The sequence below is a fragment of the Pseudorasbora parva genome, chromosome 11 (assembly GCF_024679245.1).
Source record: "Pseudorasbora parva isolate DD20220531a chromosome 11, ASM2467924v1, whole genome shotgun sequence".
In the NCBI taxonomy this organism is placed as follows: Eukaryota; Metazoa; Chordata; class Actinopteri; order Cypriniformes; family Gobionidae; genus Pseudorasbora; species Pseudorasbora parva.
In genome coordinates, this window is record NC_090182.1 from 5,715,576 (window position 1) to 5,738,980 (window position 23,405).

Genomic DNA, 23,405 nt, shown 5'->3' on the forward strand with positions numbered 1-23,405 from the left:
AAATAACTTTTAAAAAAATAACATTTGTTTTCCACAGATGAGAGAGAGTCATAAAGGTGTGGGATGACTTGCAGATGAGAGTATAAGATGACATCATCTTTTAATTTTTTTTTAAATGTTTTCTTTAAGCAGTTGTCCCAAAAGCACACAAAAATGGAACAAAAGTAATTTAAGTCTATCAAACTGTCAGATTGTAACGTGTAGTAGCTGTAACACTGACATAATGAAAAAGAGCAAAAAATGACGGAATTCTCATATTTGGGTGACAATATGTAATCATAGGTACAATTAAAAACTATACCGAGCAAGAACTAAGAGAAAGTAAACAGAATATCAAAATAAGTGTGCATGATCGTGACACAGACCTCATTCTCATGGGGTCAATCCGCAGCATTTCCTTGTCTTTCTTCCAGTACAGCTGAGGGGTTGGAGACGCGGTCACCTTACACTCTAACCGGACGGCGTCTCCCTCCAGAGCTCGAGAGTTCCTCATCTTCACCACAAAGGTGGGAGGACACAACTGTTCGTGAGCTGAGGAGATACAGTGAACATTTATTGAGCGTGACTATGCAAACGTGTGAAATAAAATAAAAAATTCAGCCACAATGCAGTAAAAAAAAATTACAGTGTAAAAGAGGTTACACAAGAGTACAAACACACTCACTCACACATGCGCAGAGACACAAACACACACTATTATACACACACAAGTGAACTGGTGTGGATGTAACAATATGGTCAAATTGAGCCAAAAGACTCAAGAAGAGGTTTGAAATCGGATCCGACCATTATCTACACTCCATAACCCATAATGAAAAAAGCAAAAAAACTTTGATTTGTAATTGCATTGCAAGTTAAGTAAAAATAAATAAATAATAATAATTATATTGCAATAAGCATTCAAACCCTTTTCTGTGGCACTTGAACGACATGATTTGGAAAGGCAGTGTTTGCTTTTGAATGTACTTACAGTTATCACAAATCTGTTTTGTTGATTTGTTAATATGGTGTCAAGTGCATATTTATGTGAAATAAAGCATTTTAGCATAAGGTTGCAACCATAGACCGTAAAAAAATAACAAAATATGAAAAACAATTAAAGGGTATGAATACTTTCTCAAGGCAATGTATTTAAAAAAAACACACTCACATTACAGAAACTCTTGTACTCTTAATCTTATACAGGTAAGAAAGGACTGCTCACCGATCACATCTAAGCGCAGGGAGAAGTGGCTCTCTCCAGCACGGTTCTTGGCTACACATTCATATACACCTGCATGATGAATGGTCACTATCTCAATAATGAAGGAGTGGACACTTTTCTCACACACCAGCATCTTATGGTAATCATCAGGTCGGATGGGTTTCCCATCCAGATACCAAGAAATATCTGGGGTTGGCAAACCTATAACCTGCATGGAAAAAAAGAACGAAAAGATTAATGTGTGCAAATGCTCTGTGACTTTTGAAACATCTTGAGATCGCCATTTAATTATAAATAAATGGGCTTTTTGGCTAGTTCTGACGGGTCATTGAGCTAGTTTGATCATTTGGCTATTTTGGGACTATTTTTGATGGGCCTATGGGCTAGTTTTAATGGGCCATTGGTCTATTTTTTTTTTTTTTTTGATGAGCCATGGGGCTAGTGTTGGGCTTTCTTTAAACTTTTGATTTTAATTTTTGATGTTAAGCATAGGCCTACCTGGTATTGGCTGCAGATGCCACAAAGTAAATAATGAATAAATGGGCCATTGGACTAGGTTTGGGCTAGTTTTAATGGGCCATTGTGCTAGTTTTGGGGCTTTTTTTGATAAGCCTTGGGGCTAGTTTTGATGGGTCATTTGGCTATTTTTTTGGCTTTTGAGTTCTTTTAGGTTAGTTTTGTTAAGCAGACCCTGTCAGATGCAACAGAGACCATGCAGTCAGCTAAAAAAAATTGTGCCATGTAGTGAATGATTTGATAGCTAGCGGGTTGCATTAGAACCTATTGGCGTGCACTATTTAGACTAGAGTTTCATGACAAAACTAGATATGTACCGTTTCGGAAGTTTTTGAGGGGGCATGACGCCTCTGCACTGACTCCTGGTATAAATTTAGCTTTGGTGGTGGTGTCTTTATTTCAATGTTCCATAAACGTTATTACGGAACTATCGAGCCCCTTACATGACATGCAAGAAAAAAAAGGTAGTGCGCACGATTTACTATTTCGCTCCCTCGATTTATAAATTGTGCTCACGATTTTGCCAACTATTTTTTTACTGCATGTCATGTGCGGGGCTCCGTAATAAATAAATCATGAATCGGTCTTGTTTTTAGTGGCCAACGCGATGTGCCTTTCACGCACGCTCCGCGCCACCAAACGGTTTGAGAAGGGTTTCGGTCAGAGTTCATCATTGCGAGAGATTTGAGAAGGAGTTGAAGCAGAGAGAGAAATACCGATCTGTTCAGGACTTCAAGTGCAGGTCAGTGTCATCAGTAAATAGGCTAGTATGTCTTTGTTTACTTAGTTAAGCATTAAACTGCTAGCAAGCAACTGTTAGCATTAGCACCCCATTATTATCATCAGTCAAAATACTGTATGGACATCATTATTATTTTGTAAAGTTACAGAAGACAAATATTCACATGGTTTAAAACTGGTTTAGAACAAGCTATGGCAGGCAACAACACAACCCTTACGAAAAGGAACAATGGTTTTACTACAAAAATAAACCAAAATAAATTACTAAACCATGGTTTCTACAAATTAATTGTTTTGCTACACTACTCATAGTTTTACCAGGGTATTTGTAGTAAAACTCATGACATTTAGGCGTTTTAGAAAATAAGGTTTTGTTAAATCTTGCATATTTAAGTAATTCTAAGATAAAACAACAACACACTGTAGTAATGTAGGGGAGAGTGGGGCACTAAGTTACCTAACACTTTTTGATTGTCTCAGTTTGTGTAAATCCACCACTTGGCCAGTAGCAGTATTAACATTAAGTGACATGGCATCTGACGCACAGGAGCCAATGGCACATGTCGCGACACCCGCGGTGGCACTTCCGGTTCTCATTGGCATGTGTCACTGACACTTTCACTAAACGCTGACACTGGCAGTGACACTGAGTCGCGGAACATGTCGCTGTATGTGACACTCACTGGCAGATGAGCTGAACAACTAAACCAAAATAAATATCCTATTTTCGTGACTTTTTACCCCTCTTAAATAAATGTTAATCTTACTTGTTAAATTTAGTAATATGTGTTAGTTTGTGACAAGCAGTATCTGAGTGGCATGTGCCACTGAATGATTTATGCAATGCCAATATTGGTGCCAATGTTGTTGATCACGCAAACTGCACGTCCTAGAAAACACGTACAAACCATCATAAGTCATTACAAGCATCTGTTACTGTAGTAAAGCTTTAATTTTGCATCATGCTGCACGCTCTCCTCTAGGTGTCAGTATAGCCAGCGCAAAGATACACCATAACTTAAGACCAGAAATTACACAAAGTTTCATCATCCTTGTAACTGTGTGTTACAACTAATCCCGTGTTAGGTTGTTCCCCACTCTCCCCTAATACTTTAACGGGGGGGGGGGGGGGGGGGGGGGGGTGCGGTTTCATGCATACTGAGCTTTTTACACTGTTAGAGACTTGGATTCCCATCCTAAACATAGACAAAGTTTCAAAAACTAATGTTGGACGTTTGATGGAGTATTTCTGTGTCAAAAATACTCCTTCCGGTTTCTCACAAGTTTCGGAGAGTTTTTTTCGAGTATGGGTCGGCTTGACGTTAATAGAGCGGAAGGTCCTTGTATGGGCCGTACGGGCTCTTCTCATGGTAGGGTGCGTGCGCGTGACTAGAGCGAGAGAGAGGAAATGCACGGCCGTAAACACTCTCTCAGGTGCAGATCCAGTCGTCCGTGAACACGTCTGTCGCGCCGCGCTCCACTTTATTCCTATGGGTGACGTCGAGCGACTTCAACGCTTCAGCACAGCATTCCGGGAAGGCAGCGCTGCATTTGAACCGATTTGAACGCAGAAATGACGGGAAGCTTCACAACATCGTTTCAGTCGCGTCTCAAAGTGGATTTACACGCCACTGCTGTCACAGGACTTCACCAAATCATACCAAAGAAGTGTGTTTTTGACGGAGCGGTCCCAGCGATAAAGGTTTGGTCCTGCTTTGGAAGCAGCCGGTGAGTAAAACTCCTTCAAATGTCTCTGCTTTTGGCTACCGTCGCATGAGTAAACATCAGTAAACGACACGATCGCGTGCTTCGTCATTCAAATGCGCTAACCGTTACTCCATTGCTGTTCTATGTATAGCGTTACACTATTCTGACGTGCAAAACCGTTTTGCTTGCTACCTCTAAGGTTTAGTCGCATACAGTAGTCCATAAACTGAATCATGTCCTCATTAAATGCGAGTAAAGACACACAAAGGCCACTAAATACAGTCCATACCACAGAGACAGATGTCCTGATGTTGCTGTTTCTCCTGTTCAATTTATTTCTGCCTCAGATCTGATTCTGGATCATTATCTGTATTAGCTGAGATAGATGGGTTTCTCCACGCTTGAGGACGTCACCGCTTTGTTCGCGATCGTCATTCTTTAGCTCCGCCCACATGATATGCCTCCAGACGCTCGTTTTTTTCCGGAAAGACTCGGTACAGCCCATATTTCTTTTATAAATATAATAAAACTAAAGACTTTTCGGAGATATGAAGGATGCAATGCTACTCTATAGGTACTCAAGATTGACATGAGATTTCAGTCAGAGTGTTTCACCCCCCCCCCCCCCCCTTTAAATTTAACCCAAGTAAATTTATATCATGTGCAAACAAATTACAATAAGATGGTTAAAGGTGGAGACATGTAGGTGAAAAAATGACAGGTACAAGAACATTTGTGAAAAAAGTAAACACACACACACACACACAAGTGAGAGACAGAGAGATGGGAAATGGAAGTGAAAATTAAGATAATAAAAATGGAAGTGAATAGAGAACCTTTAAATATTTTGTATTGTACGGTGATGGCCATACAAAAAATATGGTTGTGGGTGTATGGGATGGCCTAGATGAGTGTGCGATTTTTCCCAGTCTAAAATTGTGTCCCAGTCCACACCAGGGCAACACTATCAACTCCTAAATTAATCTTCACTGGCCATGTGGGACAAGTAGGAGAGCTTAAAACATTCCCATCTTACAATCTGTAATTACAATCTTTAGGAGGTTGTACAAACAATTTTTGAAACCTTATTACGGTAACTACGACACGGCGTGAACTCACAGAAAGATTTCTTTACAATTGTAGTTCTGTAAACTATTTTGTTCATAAACTCTAGATTCTGTTAGACTCCATTTATCTTTACTGCAATAGCGTCTGGATTTTTTTTATCATTGTTTATCGTCAAACCGTTTCATCCCTACCTTAAAATCAATCCTGCAGAATCGTCCCTCTTCAACCGTAAGATCTGGCGGCACTTGAATAAAACGAGGAGCAAAACACTTCTCTTGTGTGGTCGAGGCCTCGGTACCGTCTCCAGAGCGATTTCTTCTGGACCTGCAGTAAAGGTGGAAATTATGGAACAGAAATACTAAAGCAATACGTTGAGCAAAGACAATACAAATACCATTCTTATTCCTGAACAATTTTAACAAAAGCCCATAGCTTGTGTAAAGCCTTCTTAAATTATAAAAAGACACATTGCAAAGTTAAGTTTATCCGGAAAAATAACGGTAGCAGAGTTCAGAGCATTAGACGATCACATACAACAAGTACCAATGTGTGTGTCTCAGCTTGTGCCAGAAAAGTCATTCAGGTTACACTTTATTTTAATAGTCCCCTTTAGACATGCTGTTACATCCTACATGTCAACGAACTCTCATTAGAGGAGTAGTAGACTCGAACTGTTAAGTTGACAGGTACTTGCAAAGTTAGTCTGTTAGGGAGCATCAAAATAAAGTGTTAGCAGATATTAAGCAGACAATAATACTCTAATGAGAGTTAGTTGACTTGTATGTGCAACGCTACTTTTAGTCAATTAGGATGTTCAAAAGGGAACCATCAAGTGTTACCGTCATTCAATATGCATTCGCAAATGTCAGCCAGTGTTCATTCAGGTTTCAAACTCCTAATGCAAAATGGCATTTACCATATTCCTCCAGGGTGGTGATCTTCTGGAGAGCCTGGCTGTTAGAATAGTGCATATAATAATATAGATTTAAATAACATTAAAAATAAGATTGATGCCTTATAGTGTATGTACACATGTGGTATAATAATAGCATCATGAATAGCAGGATAACTGATAAGTACTTGGATTGTATACATGCTATTTTAGGCCCACGAAGAAGCTGTTATCTATTTTCTCTGGCTTTGGAAATTCCTGGTATAGACAACTAGAGTGATGGTAACAAATGGGGGATAAAGCATAGCTTCATAAACTGCCACTCTTAAGTACCAGAGATATTTAATACGTATACGTAATACGTATTTTGAACACCCAGTCATCTCGGCTTGCACAGACACTTGGTATTTAGCACATTAAACATCAAATAACTGAAAACGACAATACCTGTGCAGGCTCTGAACTGAAGGAGTTTTCAAAATCAAATACTGAGGCAGCATTATCTGCACCCAACAATCTTCTAGCCATCCGCTCCTCATAAGACATCTTTTGCTGTGGGGACAAACATTCACTTATTCTTAAGTTTTCAGTGCAGCACTTTATCACCAATAGACCGATCAGGAACTTGGAGAAAAGCTTTAGATACCTGACTGTTCCTTTGTTGAGGAACTTTGTTCCGTAGCTTCTTTTCAAGGTCTTGGATGAGAGCATCTTTTGAGCCCTGAATGTCTTCATCCGTGGCACGGGACGATGGTCGGGAAACGGTCTTCTTCAAGATCGGCTTTGGCAAGCTATGAAGCAACCCGTGGGAAATTTGGATGACTGTGGAGTCGTCTGAGATTTTAGTTATATTTCCTATTTTAAAGTATTAACTTTATAACATTTTGATAGAGCGCTACAAATTGTATTTGGATAACACAGCTTGGATAAGATGGTCTTGGAAGTACTGGATGAGAACTGTAATCTGAATTTTGGCATATCTGAGCACATTTTGAAATGCATTTCCAGGGTTCACCCTAAAATGAAAATCCTGTCATTAATTCCTCTCCCTCATGTCGTTCGACACCCGTTCATCTTCAGACACAGATGAAGATATTAGTGTTGAAATCCGATGGCTCAGAAAGGCCTTCATTGACACCAATGTCATTTCCTCTCTCAAGACCCATAAAGGCACTAAAGACGTCGTTACAAAGCCCATCTCACTACAGCGGCTTACAATCATTTAATGAAGACATGAGTAAAAAACTAAATAATGACTTAGTGATGGGCCGATTTCAAAACATAGATTCGAACCGTTATGAATCAGTGAATCGATTCATGATTCGGATTGCGTGTCAAATTCCTAAAATCACGTGACTTTGGCGATCCGAATCATGAATCGATTCACTGATTCATAACGGTTCGAATATGTTTTGAAATCGGCCCATCACTGTATAAGTCGTTATTTAGGGTTTTTTTGCGCGCAAAAACTCTTCCCGTGGCTTCATAAAATGATTGTAAGCCGCTGTAGTGAGATGGGCTTTGTAACGACGTCTTTAGTGCCTTTATGAGTCTTGAGAGAAGAAATGACATTGGTGTCAATGAAGGCCTTTCTGAGTCATCGGATTTCAACACTAATATCTTCATCTGTGTGTGAAGATGAACGGAGGTCTGATGGGTGTCGAACGACATGAGGGTGAGGACAGAATTTACATTTTTTGGTGAACTAGCCCTTTAAAATTTCTGAGTTTCAGTGATAACACACTTACGTGTTGTGTGTGTAGGCAATCTGAGAGACAGGCGGGGGCTGTTGAGGTGGAGCAGGAGTTTTCGGGGAATCTGGAGATATCCGAGGCTGGACAGTTGAAGGAGCGTGATTCAGGAACTGACTTAAAGGAGGCGGAACTCGTTCTTGGGCCTTTGGCGATGGGCTGTGTGATCTAGGTGAGCGCCTGGGAGAGGGCGATTGAGGTACAGAAATGCATTTTGCCTGGGAGCTCGGTAGTGAAGGCAGGACAGATGATAGGAAAGCTGCGGGCGACAGATTTTCACTGTTTGGAGCAGCCCTTGCTTTAGGAATCAAAGTCATGCTGGAGCACATCGATGTGCGAGTGGCTGCGGGCTGAGGAGGGCTCGTTGGTGGCGGAGCAGTTGAAACTGGGCTGCTAAATTCGCTCGGCTTGCTGAGCTCATTGTCAGGTGCGTGAAAACTAGGCATTGATTGAATGAAATGACGAGGACGCTCATAATTAAAGGCGCTGGGTGGGTAAAGTGATGGCGAGAAGGTGGGCAGGTCCGCCACATTCATGGCACTGGCTCTGGGCTCCACTGGTTTACTCAGCTTGCTGGTGGGAAGGAATGGATGTGGAACACTGTTTTTAACCCCTTTCGCTGGAGGATCAAGTTTGATCATTGAGGAGAGCTGTGTAGCTTCAGTCACCTGGCTGGCAGAACTCTGTTTGCTCTCTGTGTCCACAAGAGACTTAACCTTTTTAATGCCAGACTCCAGAACCCTGTTTGGAATAAAAGATTTGACTTAGGTTACTCAGGTTTCAACAATGGACACACAAACTGCAAATAAATGCATTTCTTACTTAGTATTTTTGTCTTGTTTCTAGTTTAAATATCTAAAAATTCTTACATTTAAGAAACATTTACTAGACAAGTAAAAATTATTGTCTTGTTTTGGGAAAAAATAACAAAAAGAGAGTTAATAATGTTGTTTTATGATTATTTTGCTTACCCCACTCCCAGATTATTTATCTTATTTTAAGCAAAAACTCTTAATTTTGAGTTTTTTTCCCCCAAAACAAGAGAGTTACTTTTGCTTGTCTAGTAAATACTTCTTGTTTTAAGAATTTTTAGATGTTTGGACTAGAAACAAGACAAAAATACTAAGTAAGAAAAGCATTTTTTGCAGTGCACTGATGATTTGCTGCCAAGTGAACTGAATCAAACAAAAGTGACATGAGCGACAGAGACCTTGGTATAGCAAAGTTTAGTATACTCTGAAAACCCTAATAAGTTGATTTAACTAAATTGATTTGAGTAAACTCGTTCCCTCAATTCAATTTAGAAATTCATACAAATTGAAATCTTAAGTTTATGTATTTTGTAGGTCAATAAACTGATATTTTTGAGTTTCTGCACTGCAAAAAATGCATTTCTTACTTAGCATTTTTGTCTTGTTTCTAGTCTAAATATCTAAAAATTCTTACATTAGAAACATTTACTAGACAAGTAAAAGTAATTGTCTTGTTTTGGGGAAAAATAACTCAAAATTAAGAGAGTTTTTGCTTAAAATAAGATAAATAATCTGCCAGTGGGGTCAGTAAAATAATGTTTTAAGATTATTTTGCTTACCCCATTGGCTGATTATTTTGCTTATTTTAAGCAAAAACGTTCTTAATTTTGAGTTATTTTTCCCCAAAACAAGACAATTACTTTTGCTTGTCTAGTAAACACTTCTTGTTTGGACTAGAAACAAGACAAAAATACTAAGTAAGAAAAGCACTTTTTGCAGTGCCTACAGCATCATCAGTGCGGTCAGATCAATAATACTGTTGAATATTAAGTTATTGAACATGGCAGTGGTTCATGACATTGTATATTGCTGGTGCTGGCGTGTCAGTGTGAGGAAGCCATGAGGCTAAAAAAAGTGTCATGAGGCAGCGACTGACGGACGTGGCAGGTGCGGTTCATTTACAGCTACACTGGCACTCAGCTGCCCTGTTTGGAGGTCATTGTGAATAAGGGTCTAAGTGCACAAATGACATTCACTTCTCAGTAACAGTTCAATACCGTAGAACAATGGATGCATTTGAGATGGTAAAATCACTGCCTAATATTAAAGCACGTTTATATTGATTTCCAAGCAATGTATAAATAAGTAAAATATTATTTTAAATTAAACAAGAATGGGACACAACGTTTTAATGTTAGCTGTGCCATTCTGATCAAGTGTTTCATTGTACTGTCCATAATGTTAGTACATTCGAAAATGTATTTAATAATGAGCATTTGAGCGCCTGTACAAAGGAGTTCAGAATCAGCAACACAACTGCACTTATTTTATTAGTGAAGAAATAAGTATAATAGAGTCTTCTAGAATCTTTAGATTTAGTAAAAATCCTAACATTTTTATTTAGTTATTTTAAATATTTGCAAGTTTACATCAAAATTCGAGCCTTGTACATGGACAAAAAACATTCTTTATCACAACACCAGAAGCAAATGCTTAATATAAAATAAGAAACGGCTTTTAAACTAAGAGTGCATCTCATGACACAAACACACAGCGACGAGTTAAAGGTCAGAAAGCTTCAGCGATGAAGTCATCATATTGAATGACCTACAGGGGTCAAACTGACAGTTTACAAAGCAAAGAAAACATTAATTTTATCTATTGAAGAAGAATATTCAGACTGATTATGCATTAACAGAAATGTTGGGGATAATAAAGTTATTATAACAGATTTTCTGGTCATTTTGACTGTCAAAGATTATAATTCAGATTAGAAATCTGCGCTTACCTGCTCTTTCAAACGACTCTGCTAGCCAGTAAAGTTGGTTTTGAAAGGTGTAGTGTGATTCTTTGGCATCTGTTCACTCAATGACATACTGTTGGGTGTTTATCTATAGAAAACTATTCGAGCAGCAGACACACGCCCCCTCCATTCCTGAGCAAACACCCATTCAACACACGGATAATACATCGGCACAGATTACTAAATCTGAATAGTACAATAGAGTATAGGGCTGCGCAATATATCTAAATTATCAAAATATCGCAAATGTACATATCACAATATGCATATCGCACTATATATTAGTTATTTTAATAGGCTACTTCAACATTGTGAAAAGTGGAGTTTTGGATCGAAGCTGTGACGCATATAGCAGAGAATAGACTGGGCACATGACTTTAACTTATGTGACTTGCTTTATGTTAAAACACTTATTAAACACAATAACTTGTGAAAACACAACTCCTTGCAGTCTCTTGCTTTCTGACACACACACACACACACACACACAACGAAACGTGCGCACACGCCGCCTCTCTGAAAGCATGTGATCCCTTCAGTTCTCTTTCGTGTTTTGTTACACACTCTAACTACCAAATACACACACTATTTTTTGCTAAAACACAGCTGGTCACTTTCAAAAGTTGTAGCGATGCTTTCTTTTCCCAGAGAGAATGTGAAACACAGAAATGGTATCATTTTCAGTTTAAATTTTTTTTATTTTATTTTATTTAACACGCTAATAGCAATATCGTTTCGCATATTGAATATTGCATTATTAAACAAGGTATTGCATATTGCATTTTTCTTCAATATCACACAGCCCTAATAGACTAGTAAATCTTTATTTATTCTTGCTGTGAATTGTCAGGGTTAGCTGCGGTAATCTAAGAGAGACGCTAGACAATCCAACTTACTTTTAATGAACACCAGGAAAAAGACGAGCTATAACAACGTTATAAAATTGAGTTGAAAACTCAAGGCTTAAAGGATTAGTTCATTAGCTTCAAAAATGAAAATGTTCTGATAATTTACTCGCCCCCATCTCATCCAAGATGTTCATGTCTTTCTTTCTTCAGTCGAAAAGAAATAACGTTTTTTGGGGAAAACATTCCAGGATTTTTCTCCATATAATGGACTTCACTGGGAACGGCTGAAGGTCCAAATCAGTGCCGTTTCAGAGGAAGAGCTTCAGAGGCTCTGATGATCCCAGATGAGGAACAGGGTCTGATCCAGACAAACCATCGGACATTCCCCCCCCAAAAAAATTCTCATTTATATACATTTTTTGTAAAGGGCGTTTGCATTATTCTTCACATGTTCGCTTGGCCCTTACGAAAGGAAAATATATACTTGAAATATAATATATTGTTAATACATGGAATAATATATTGAGGGTATTATACAATATATTATATATTCATGTAATATATTGCAAAATATATTTTGCCGCTTTCAATATATTGGAAAATATAAATATTAAATCCCATATTTTCCAATACACTGTAATATATTTTTTGTTTCGTAAGGGGGGTACTTCCACCTATGTCCGACGTCATTGCATACTCCGTGGCTCGTCGCAGAGCAGCACAAGATGAGCAAAGGTTTAAAAGTATATAAATGTAAAAATTGTCTTGAACATGACCGATGGTTTGTCTGGATCTGACGCTGTTCCTCATCTGGGATCGGTCAGAGCCTCTGAAGCTCTTCCTCTGAAACGGCACTGATTTGGACCTTCAGCGGTTGGTTCCCGTTGAAGTCCATTATATGGAGAAGAATCCTGGAAGGTTTTCCTCAAAAACTTAATTTATTTTCGACAGAAGAAAGAAAGACATGAATGGATGGGGGTGAGTAAATTATCTGGAAATTTTCATTTTAAAGTGAACTAATCCTTTAAATACACAAAGGAGGCTAATCAACAGAACTAGAGACAACGTAAGATAATCAGTAACCATTAAGGATTGGGAAGAGAACAGAATCAAACCAAAGCACAAAAAACCAGCATACGTTACATTACAGGATGCATTAAGGGTTACTTCAGCGATTAGCAAATGGCTTTGTATCAGTAGAAACCCAGGAGTATGTTCGTATGATCGTGTTCAGCTGTGGGGGAGTGGCCTCGTAGGGCAGCGAAGCATTCTGGGAGTGTTTGTCTTTCATCCACATGAGACAAAAATACATTTTCCGTCTTTTCTCAGTCTAGAAAGCACCAAATTTAAAAATAATTTCACATTTCTACTACATTAATGACCTAGCTTAAATACACATTCATCCTTTAAATAAACGTTGAGAAAGAAAATGGGGCCCCTGCGATACGCCCGATAAGTGCACTTTCACTTTTGTGTGAAGCCTCCTACATCTGGACGATGTGTTTGGTAAAGGTCCCGTTCTTCACGATTCCATCTTTCAAACTTTAGTGAGTGTGTAATGTTGCTGTTAGAGCATAAATAATACCTGTAGATTTATAAAGCTCAAAGTTCAATGCCAAGCGAGATATTTTATTTAACAGAAGTTCCCTTTCAAAGCCTACAGCGAACGGCCGGTTTGGACTACACCGCTGCACTTCCTGCTGTAATGACGTCACTAAAACCGTTTGTTGACTAAAGCGCCGCCCACAAGAACACGCAAAATAGGGGGCGTGGTCTCGTTGCTCTCCCACGTGGAGAAGAGCGTGCATTCAGTGCTTGCATCTCCCCGTTATGGTAAGAGGCGGGACCTTTCCGGGCAAAGTGCGCTAAGCTGCTCTCCAATCACAGCGCGGGAAGCGCTGGCCCAATCAGAACTCGTTACGTGTTTCTGAAGGAGGGACTTCATAGAGCAAGGAAATCATCAGGCCGTTTTTAGGACAGAGGAAACAGCGCTGAACAGATAAGTAAATTGTGTGAAAAATACTGTGTTTTTTTACACGCGAAACATGAACTCATGTTATATTGCACACTGTAAACATAATCAAAGCTTCGAAAAGACGAAAAACGGGACCTTTAATAAACTTTGAGTTTAATTCAACAACTGTGTGTCCCTTACTTTTGTTGTGCCCTTTTGGGGCCATGGGTCATAACAAATGAAGGGGCACACACTGTTGTTGAATATTACCCAAGGGTTATTAACAAAATAAAAAATAAGTAAAGCAAATGACTCGGTCCCACCTCTAAATCTGAATCATACTGCACATGGATCTTCTTCTCTGTCTCTGCTCAGACTGTTCATGTGCCATTTTGAGGATATCATCTAGGATTGTAAACTGCATCAGGCCTAGATTTACAGTAGAGTCTGAGGAGTGAACTTTGACTTGTCTCTGCTATCTCAAGTGACAGTGTATCTCTTTTCTTGGACCACACACTCAGTGTCAGAAACACCCATGGAGTCCAGCCCCAGATTACAGCCCTAGTCTGAATCTTACTGGAGTGGGCGTTGTGGTGCCACCTTTACTTTGTTCGTGTAGCTCATCGGATTGCACGTTGCCCCTGAAATTAAACTGACAACACGGTGACTTGTGGTCACAGGGAAGGGGCCCATTTCTTGAGAAGGGTCCAGCTGCGGCTTGGGCATTCCCGTCATGAAACAAGAATGCCTATTGGGCGTTCCTGGTGGCGTCTCATCGACCAATCGCGATGAGTTTCTCAAGACACTGGGTATAATGTCATTTCCCCTTTCATATGCGTGATTTTTTTCCCTCCAAACCAGTTCAGCGGAAATGCCCTGAAACCGATTCTAATAATTTCATTGGCCATGTCAATCACAAGAACGATTGCCTACACCCAACCCTGATCCCTAAACTTACCCATCACAAGAAACATTCTGCGTTTTTACATTTTCAAACAAACTTAATTTAGTATGTTTATAAATCCATTTACATCGTGGACACACACACACACACACATAATTGTTCGTTTCGGCGTTGAGATTTATAGACATACATGCAGATAGCTCAAAATACATACAGATAACACACCACTTGGCTTTAGAAAGTGTCGTGTATGTTTACGCAAAGTCATGATGTCATGTTGCAAGATGCTAGATCTATTTTAAGCTATTATAAGCTTCTGTTTGAGAAAAACTAACTAGTGAATGTTGAACATATTAATCCGGATGTTGACAGCTAGCAGTTCAGCAGAAGAGGTGAAGAAGAAGAAGAAGAAGAAGAAGAAGAAGAAGGGGGCGTTCCAGTCTGCAAAAACGGTAACACCCACCAGCACAATAACGCCCATTTGTGGCCGCAGTTGTATGATATTGCATTTCTTCGCGTTTGTGTGCAAATATCATCATCCCTGTCCCCAACCCGAATCTTCAATGCAACGCAGTTTCTCGAAGTGTTTTTCTGTTCCACATAGTCTGCATGTTTTCCCGTATAATTCCACTTTATCCACAAAATGTGCTCTGAATAAGTCCCAGGTAGCACTCCAGTCTCCGTTTAAGTTAATTGGTGATGGAGAATATTTGATGCTATTATTACACATTCAGAACACTCCACAACGTTTAATGGCGAAACTGGACGCCTATAATTTTGAAGTTCAAAAACACTAAACTGTATGATTTTTGGATACTTTTTCCATCTGCAAAACGCAGCAGCTCGAGTTTTTACTAGAACCAGTAAGTATGATCAGATTAGACCGGTTCTATCAACACTGCACTGGCTCCCTATTAAACATCATATACATGTTAAAATCTTGCTTATTACTTACAAAACTCTGAATGGTTTAGCTCTCGAGTATTTGAGTTAGCTCTTCGGGGAGAGTGGGGTAAGATGAGCCATATTTTACTTATGTGGTCCTCAAGATTAGATAAAATAAGGCAGAAGTAGAACGCAAGTAAATTCAGGATGCTATCAATTTAAATGATCAAAATACATCATACATAAAAATATGGCTTCCTGTGGCTCAATTTACCCCAGGTTAGGGGTAAGTTGATCCGAGTCAGTGAGTAAGTTGCACCATCTGGGTGTAAACGGACCGTCTTATTGAATCTGAATCAAACCCATGTGAAATTGTAAAGATAATTTACCTCTTTTCAAAACACCTTCAATGATCAAATTTCCTTTTACAAATATTCATATTTCTTTACTCAAGCTAACTTAAACAACATAAAACCAACCAAATGAAGTTGAAATTTCAATTTCTTTAATTTTTTGCATTTCTGAAACAAAATGTTGAACACCAAAGTTGTAACCTTCCCAAAAACAGCCTAAACCGAGTTTGAGAAATTTTTTATAAAAATGTTTGCTATTTTCAAAACAGTCTCTTGTAAGCGACCCTAAATTAATAACTAATGATTTTTACAACGTAAATGAATTAATCAAAAGCATACTTAAGCTGGACAATGACTTTCTTCTAGAGCGGATGTACAGCCAAAACAATCTCTCTTCCATTAATTTCCCGTTATCACTGTGAAGCTGCTTTGAAACAATCTGTATTGTAAAAAGCACTATATAAATGAATGTGACTTCACTTCTACTGTACATCTTATCATTTTTAGCAATGCCTCAATAAAAAAATCCTACCGTGCTGCAGGGCTGGCAGTGTCTTCCTCAGAGCTGTCAGGCCATTCTGGAGGGGGAATAAGTGTGTCTTGTAGTAACAAGGGATGGTCTTGATCTTGCTCTAGTCCAGCTGAGCTTAAAGAGGAAGGCTCATCCTCATTTTCTAAAACCTCCTCTAGGTCTTGAAAGAACAGAATTATATTAAACATGTAATGTAGTGTGTTCCTTTCCCTTGTTGTTTTAGATCAACAGATCAAGACATATGAAGTAGTCAAATAGATCAATTCATATAGACCAAATGGATCTGCTGCCTTGTTTTTCTGCTGAATTCCATTGAATGGATTTAAACTTGATACACTCAAAAAAATTATTGGTAAAAAACAAACCAATGTTGGGTCAAATATGGACTAACCCAGCAATTGGGTTGTTTTAACCCAGCGATTGGGTTGTCTTAAGAAAAATATTTAACCCAACCGCAGGATTAAAACAACCCAATTGCTGGGTTAAAACAACCCAATTGCTGGGTTAGTCCATATTTGAGCCAACATTGGGTTAAAACAACCCAACATTTTTCAGAGTGTAGAGTGTATTAGAGGAGTGTAGAATTGAATGACGGGTGTTCTGGTTATGCCGGTATTTAGCCTTAGATGGAGTTTGCCACTCGATTTGGGCTTCATTCCCAATTAACCCTCAGGCTGTTTACCGGCAAAGCCTCCATCAGAACACTCTAAATATGCTGGACTAAAAACAACCCAAGTTGGGTTGAAAATGGACTAACCCAACAATTGGGTTGTTTTAACCCAGCAATTGGGTTGTCTTAAGCAACATTTAACCCAACCACTGGGTTAAAACAACCCAATTGCGGGGTCAAAACAACTAAACCGTTGGGTTAAAACAACCCAATTGCTGGGTTAGTCCATTTTCAACCCAACTTCGGTTGTTTTTAACCCAGCATTTTTTAGATTGAAGGATTTAGACCCACGGCCCACACCTGGAGAGAGCGGTCTTCTGTATGCCCCAATGCGGAGATTCGGCGCTGATCTCTTCCCTCTTTGTTCGCGGTTAGTTTCTTTTCCTCTGCTTAGTAATATGCTTAAATCCGTAGTCTTGCCTGATCTGAGGCCGTAATCACTTGCCTGATCAGAGGCTGCACTGCAAAAAATGCTTTTCTTACTTAGTATTTTTGTCTTGTTTCTTTTCCAAACATCTAAAAATTCTTAAAACAAGAAGTATTTACTAGACAAGCAAAAGTAATTGTCTTGTTTTGAGAAAAAATAACTAAAAATTAAGAGTTTTTGTTTAAAATAAGATAAATATTCTGCAAGTGGGGTAAGTAAAATAATCTTAAAACAACATTATTTTACTGACCCCACTGGCAGATTATTTATCTTATTTTAAACAAAAACTCTTAATTTTGCGTTATTTTTTCCCAAAACAAGACAATAATTTGTACTTGTCTAATAAATGTTTCTTAATGTAAGAATGTTTAGATATTTAGACTAGAAACAAGACAAAAATACTAAGTAAGAAACGCATTTTTTGCAGTGTGGAGGTGAAAGCTGGCACGTCTCCGACCCGTCTGCGATCCCCAATCCCAGCGGGTACGGGCGAAACCCCCCACGCATCCAGAAAGCCACGCAACCGGTTTCCTACACCCTGTCGACTTACCCTATCGGTTTCATGCATACTCCTTCTGAGGTTCAGATTGTGTGGGACCATCGAGATTCATGGTCTGTAGTGTTTGTGTTTGTGTGCCTACAGGAGTCATCATCATGCTGTTTCAAATAAATTGTGACCCTGGACCACAAAACAAGTCATAAAGGTACATTTCTTAAAATTGAAATCTTTCCATTGATATATGTTTTTTTGGGATAGGACAATATTCGGCTGAGATATAACTATTTGAAAATCTGGAATTTGAGTGTGCAAAAAAATCGAAATATTAAGGAAATCTCCTTTAAAGTTGTCCAAATGAAGTCCTTAGCAATGCATATTACTACTAATAATACTAATACTATTACTATTACTATTACTAAAGATCTTCATGGAACATTATCTTAATTTCCTAATGATTTTTGGCCTAAAAGAAAAATTGATAATTTTGACCCATACAATGTATCGTTGGCGATTGCCACAAATTTACCCGTGATACGCGTGACTGGTTTGTCCTCCAGGCTCACAATTAAGCTTTGTGTTTTTCACCCCTTGTGTTTGGTAAAATGAATGACATAATAATATAATTATATATACATTATACATTCGTTTAGATGTATTTGTAAGCTTGCATACCTGTATATACTTCAAGCATTGCACTGCATGTTGCTGTTCCAAACTGATTCGACGCTGTGCATTTAAATACTCCAGAATCTTCTGGATAAGCCTCTGTGATCACTAGGGTGCACAATTCCTCTGCAATAAAACAAACAAGAGTTAAAAGCATAATATTTGTCAAATACTGTATGTTTGTTCATCTCTCAAAAGTCACCATCCATTTGAGAAGCATGTCTACTCACCAGGAACAGAAGCTGAACTTGCCTCTTGACAAGGGCAAACAAAAAGAAAGAAACAGTTTTAGTTTTTTTAGTTATGCCTATTTAAAGCAATAGTTCACACTAAAATGAAATTTCTTGAAAATCCAGTATAAGTTGGTATTTTCCCCCTCTATTTTTGAATAGTTGAATGCAAAAGAAATGACTGAAATGTTGGTGTTCTCACAAAACTATCATACTTGAAAATCTCACAAAAGTCATATGGATTACTTTTATGCCTTTTTATAACTTCACAGTCATGGTCACTATGATCTGTTATAGTTCAAAATCGCTGTGTAAAGATTACTTGAATTGGCTGCATTTTCATTTTAGGGTGAATTATTCATTTAAACCTTTTGTATCAGTTTAAAAAAAGTAACTCTGAGGAGAACACAAATGTCCATGTCAAAAAAAAAATTAATACAAATGTGAAGCTTTGGAGCACAGACTTAAGTTTGGTCTCATTTTAAAGAAGTAAAAAAATGACCAACGTTTAAAAGTAAAACAAAACGTTATAAGGTTTAAGTTTATGAAAATTTGTATTAACATTATTTTATATAAAATTGTTTTTAATAAAACATGTTGAACTCAAAACTGCTAGAAAACCATCTAGACGAGCTGTGGTCCAAATTTGAGGTTGATATAAAAAATAAAAAAAAGCTTTCAGTAAAATGTTGTTTGGGCGCAGCACCAAATTTTCCCCCTTATGACAGCAAAACCACTTGGATTTGTGATTTGCAGTAGAGTTTTTCTCTCTCAAATACCACACACACACACACACACACACACCGTCTGTGTGTGAATGGGTGAATGTGAAGCAATATGTAAAGCACTTTGGTGGCCATGGGTCTGTTGAGAGCGCTATATTTTTTCTAGGCTTGGTTGTGTTTATGGGGCGCAGTATAACATGTCTTAATTTTTTTTTTTTTAACGCCGTATTTTTCTTCTATTCTCCCTTTATTCCACACCGCTGTCTCCACTGTCCTTTGAACGGCTCGTTTGCTTCCTGCTTCTATGAAGCCCATCCCTCTGAAAAACGCAATGGTCTTAGATTGGTTAAATGGCCAAATGTAGTTTCCTGTATTTTTATTGGCTGAAGTGCCAAGCACAGGTTGCCGGAAACGCCACGCCCCTTCCCATTACGGGCAGAAGTCACATCTGCGGAGACTAGCGAGGGTTTATGATGTCACCAACCCAGGAAGAAGCTCGTTGTAGTCCAAACCAGCCGTTTTTGTAGGCAAGAAACTGCCGTAACTTTAAAAGACAATATCTCCGTTAGCATTGAACTTTCAGCGCTGTAACTTTGCAGATACTGTTTATGCTCAAGCAGCAACATTACACACTAACTAAAGTTAAAAAAGTGAAATCGCATGACACCACCCCTTTAAAAAAAAAAAGTAAACATTTTAATTTGAATGAAAGCCTATTAAGAAAGACTGCTTTCTTTTATAGTTAAATTGCCCTGAGATTAAAAATGACGGGGGCACTTTTGTCCTTGAGATCCTGAGAGAAACTATAGCCACGTTTCGACCGCAGGAACTTTACCCAGGAACCAGGAACTTTGGGTGGTACTCAGTGTGTTTAGACCACAAAAACCAGGGTCTAAATGAAGTTGCGGGTAAATATTTCCCCCTCCAAATGGCCCTGCTCGCGGGGTAGTACTTTTTCAAAGGTCAGGAACTTTCGAGGGCTGAACATCCTGATTGCTCACGCAGCATTTTATTTTAACCGGCATTTTTAAAAGTCTTTTGTGAGGTTCGTTCTGTGTTCAGTAAATATCAGTCTTGCTCTCTGTCTGATGGCGCGCGTTCATCTCAGCCATCTCACGTGCAATGTCCGTAATAGCTGATTATAATATACACTGTCATTTTAAATCTAGCTTTACAAGCTTTCTGAATATGCTGCATGCTGCTGAGTCTGCATATTAGTGCTCTTTTCTGTCGTTGTTAATTACCTCTTCAGTAAACCATCAAAAGCGGCACAGCTTGAATCTCTTCCATACTCGTTATGAATTTTTTCCACCATGTAAACGACCTGACCGATTACTTTTAAGTGTGCGTCCTTACATGACGTGACAGCGCGCGCCGCGCTCATGTTTACAAGACAGGAAAGTTAATTTTTCTGAGGGGAACTTTTTATTTCGTAAGTTATGAAGATAATGTCGGAATAATGACACAGCGTATATTGCCCCAGGCAGTTTTTACTTTAACTTTTTTTCTTTTCTGAGATGATTATTACACTTTACAACAGATAATTAGCTTATAATATAATACTGTATTAGTCCTGGTGGCCGTTAAGAGTTGCTATGGCTTCAGTTAACACATTCAGCTGCTGGAGAAAACAGCGCTCACATTTTTGATGCGGCAGACAAACTGCATGTGACAAAATGATTGCGATTGAAAGTCATCACATGTAAACACCAGATCGGTCTAGATAACGTCTCATGTAAACAGTTCACTAAATCTTTCAATCGGTACACACAAAAATGATTTCTGTCCGTCACTGACTTGGAGGAGCAGTCACGCGCAGGACTAATCTGCCTAATTTTCACAGAACTTTATCGCGGTGGAAACGCAAAAAAGTTCCTGGTACAATATGTTACGGGTAATTTTGGTGGAAACGGGGCTTATGTAAAAAAAAAATTGTTTGTTTGGATTGGAATTTTTAATTTCAATAAAAATACACACTTGTGCCAAGATGTATGCAGTTGGCATTAACACAGGCAAAATTATCAAAAAAACTGCACAAAACAACAACAAAAAAAGACAAAAATGTGAATGAGGACGCACAAGGATTGGGTTAAACAGCAGAGGACTACATCTTCCACTCACTCTTTCTAAGAATACGAAAGTCTGCGGAGTCGAGGATTTGCTCGTTCTCTCTGAACCAGGAGATCTGCAGCGGAGGCGTTCCTCTGATCCGGCACTCAAGCACCACCAGCTGGCCCTTCACCGTACTCACATCATGGAGACGCTGGCGAAACACACACATCAGAGCCTCATACTGACACACAGAACGCCAGGGCTATGCTAGTGTTTATTACCTTCACATATGTTGGAGAAACTCCGGCATTTCCTGAACCCTGATTTGAGTTCTGAACCTGAACCGGGACAAAAACGCAGATCAACCAACAGATAAAATCCACGCTTTAACCACTTAAACTTCGTGGACGCTGTACATGGTCGGGAATGACATTGTCATGTATATACTTTCAATTTGAAATGTCTGTGGAGGAGCTCTGACCTCATATGTGGTGCCATTTGAAAGCTTAGTCTCTACTTTCTGGAGATATGCATCACTTTGGCATTTGTTTTAGACAAAGTAATGTATTTACACTAAATTGCTCTGGTGACATTTCCGCCTGGATTTGGCCGACCCAAACTGAAAAGCCTCCCATCTATATGTGTGGTCTAGGTTCAAAATGTTGGTGTCATTTTACAGGAAACCCTTTAAAGTTACATAAAACACTGCTAAAAGTTATAAACATGTAAGTATATGTTGTCTAAGCTGTTATAACCCCCAAAACATTAGGAGCTTTTTGATTATATAAATTAAATTTTAAAAGTGTGTAACTCAGGCCCTGTGTGCTCTAGGACCCTGCAGACACTTTGGGCTGCTTCCAGCATGTATAATTAATTTAATGACACTGGAATATTGCATTTATATCACTGGATATGGGGGTGGTAGCAGGGTAGGGGGGAAAAAGGGGGGTCATCCCTTCAGACCCATTTGAGTAAATCTGGCATACAACATGACACAAACAAACTATTTTCTGTAATTTAGTGGAAACAGCCCAAACTGTTTGTGGGGTCCTAGAGCACACTGAGTTACACACTTTCAAAAATGAATTAATAAAATAAAAAAAGATGAAGAAAAAGCGCCTACTTTTTTAGGAGGTTATTACAGCTTAGACAACATATACTTACATGTTTATCACTTTTAGCAGTGTTTTATGTAACTTCAAAGGGTTTTTCCTGTAAAATGCTTAAACCACTGTATGTGTGTATGAGAAGCTTTTTAATTTGGGTAGGCCAAATCCAGGCGGAAATCCCAAAAAATTGCTCTGGAGTGTAAGTAGTTAAAAAAATGCTGGGTTAAAAACAAGCAATTGGGTTATTTTAACCTAGCAATTGGGGTGTTTTTACCCAACGATCAGGTTGCTAGGTTAAAATAACCCAATTGCTGGGTTTGTCCATTTTCAACCCAAGTTGAAAAAAAAAAAAAAAAAAAAAAAAAAAAAAAAAAAAAATTTGCTCTGGAGTGTAAGTAGACAAAAAATTTTGCTCTGGAGTGTAAGTAGTTAAAAAAATGCTGGGTTAAAAACAAGCAATTGGGTTACTTTAACCTAGCAATTGGGGTGTTTTTACCCAACGATCAGGTTGCTAGGTTAAAATAACCCAATTGCTGGGTTTGTCCATTTTCAACCCAAGTTGAAAAAAAAAAAATAATAATAATTTTTTCGTTCCCCCTCTATTTCTCCTTTCTTCTTTCCTTTTCTGGTCTTTGCTACTCTGAGCAGTGTACAAATCATATTTAGGGCACTTTTTGTGTTTCGTTGCCTCTTCTTGACGGATCGCTTCCTGTTCTCCTGAGTTGTAAGTCGCTTTGGATAAAAGCGTCTGCTAAATGCATAAATGTAAAAGTGTAAATGTAAAATGGACAAACCCGGCGATTGGGTTGCTTTAACCCAGTGGTTGGGTTAAGTATTTGCCTAAAACAACCCAATTTTCAACCCAACTTGGGTTGTTTTTAACCCAGCATTTTTTAG

General features: G+C 38.6%; 1 protein-coding gene across 2 annotated transcripts in view; it reads right to left on the minus strand.

Moving 5' to 3' along the window:
- Nucleotides 1–23,405, minus strand: part of myot (myotilin) — a 38,277-nt gene that overhangs the window by 3,269 nt on the left and 11,603 nt on the right. For both annotated transcript variants that reach the window (XM_067456867.1, XM_067456866.1), the window contains exons 4-15: nt 21,681–21,737; nt 21,469–21,610; nt 18,623–18,646; nt 18,399–18,518; nt 16,131–16,290; nt 7,877–8,620; nt 6,775–6,919; nt 6,576–6,680; nt 6,153–6,190; nt 5,428–5,560; nt 1,205–1,412; nt 366–531 (exon numbers count right to left, since the gene is read on the minus strand). In XM_067456867.1, coding sequence (XP_067312968.1) covers nt 366–531; nt 1,205–1,412; nt 5,428–5,560; nt 6,153–6,190; nt 6,576–6,680; nt 6,775–6,919; nt 7,877–8,620; nt 16,131–16,290; nt 18,399–18,518; nt 18,623–18,646; nt 21,469–21,610; nt 21,681–21,737 — 2,042 coding nt within the window. The remainder of the gene's footprint in view (nt 1–365; nt 532–1,204; nt 1,413–5,427; nt 5,561–6,152; nt 6,191–6,575; nt 6,681–6,774; nt 6,920–7,876; nt 8,621–16,130; nt 16,291–18,398; nt 18,519–18,622; nt 18,647–21,468; nt 21,611–21,680; nt 21,738–23,405) is intronic.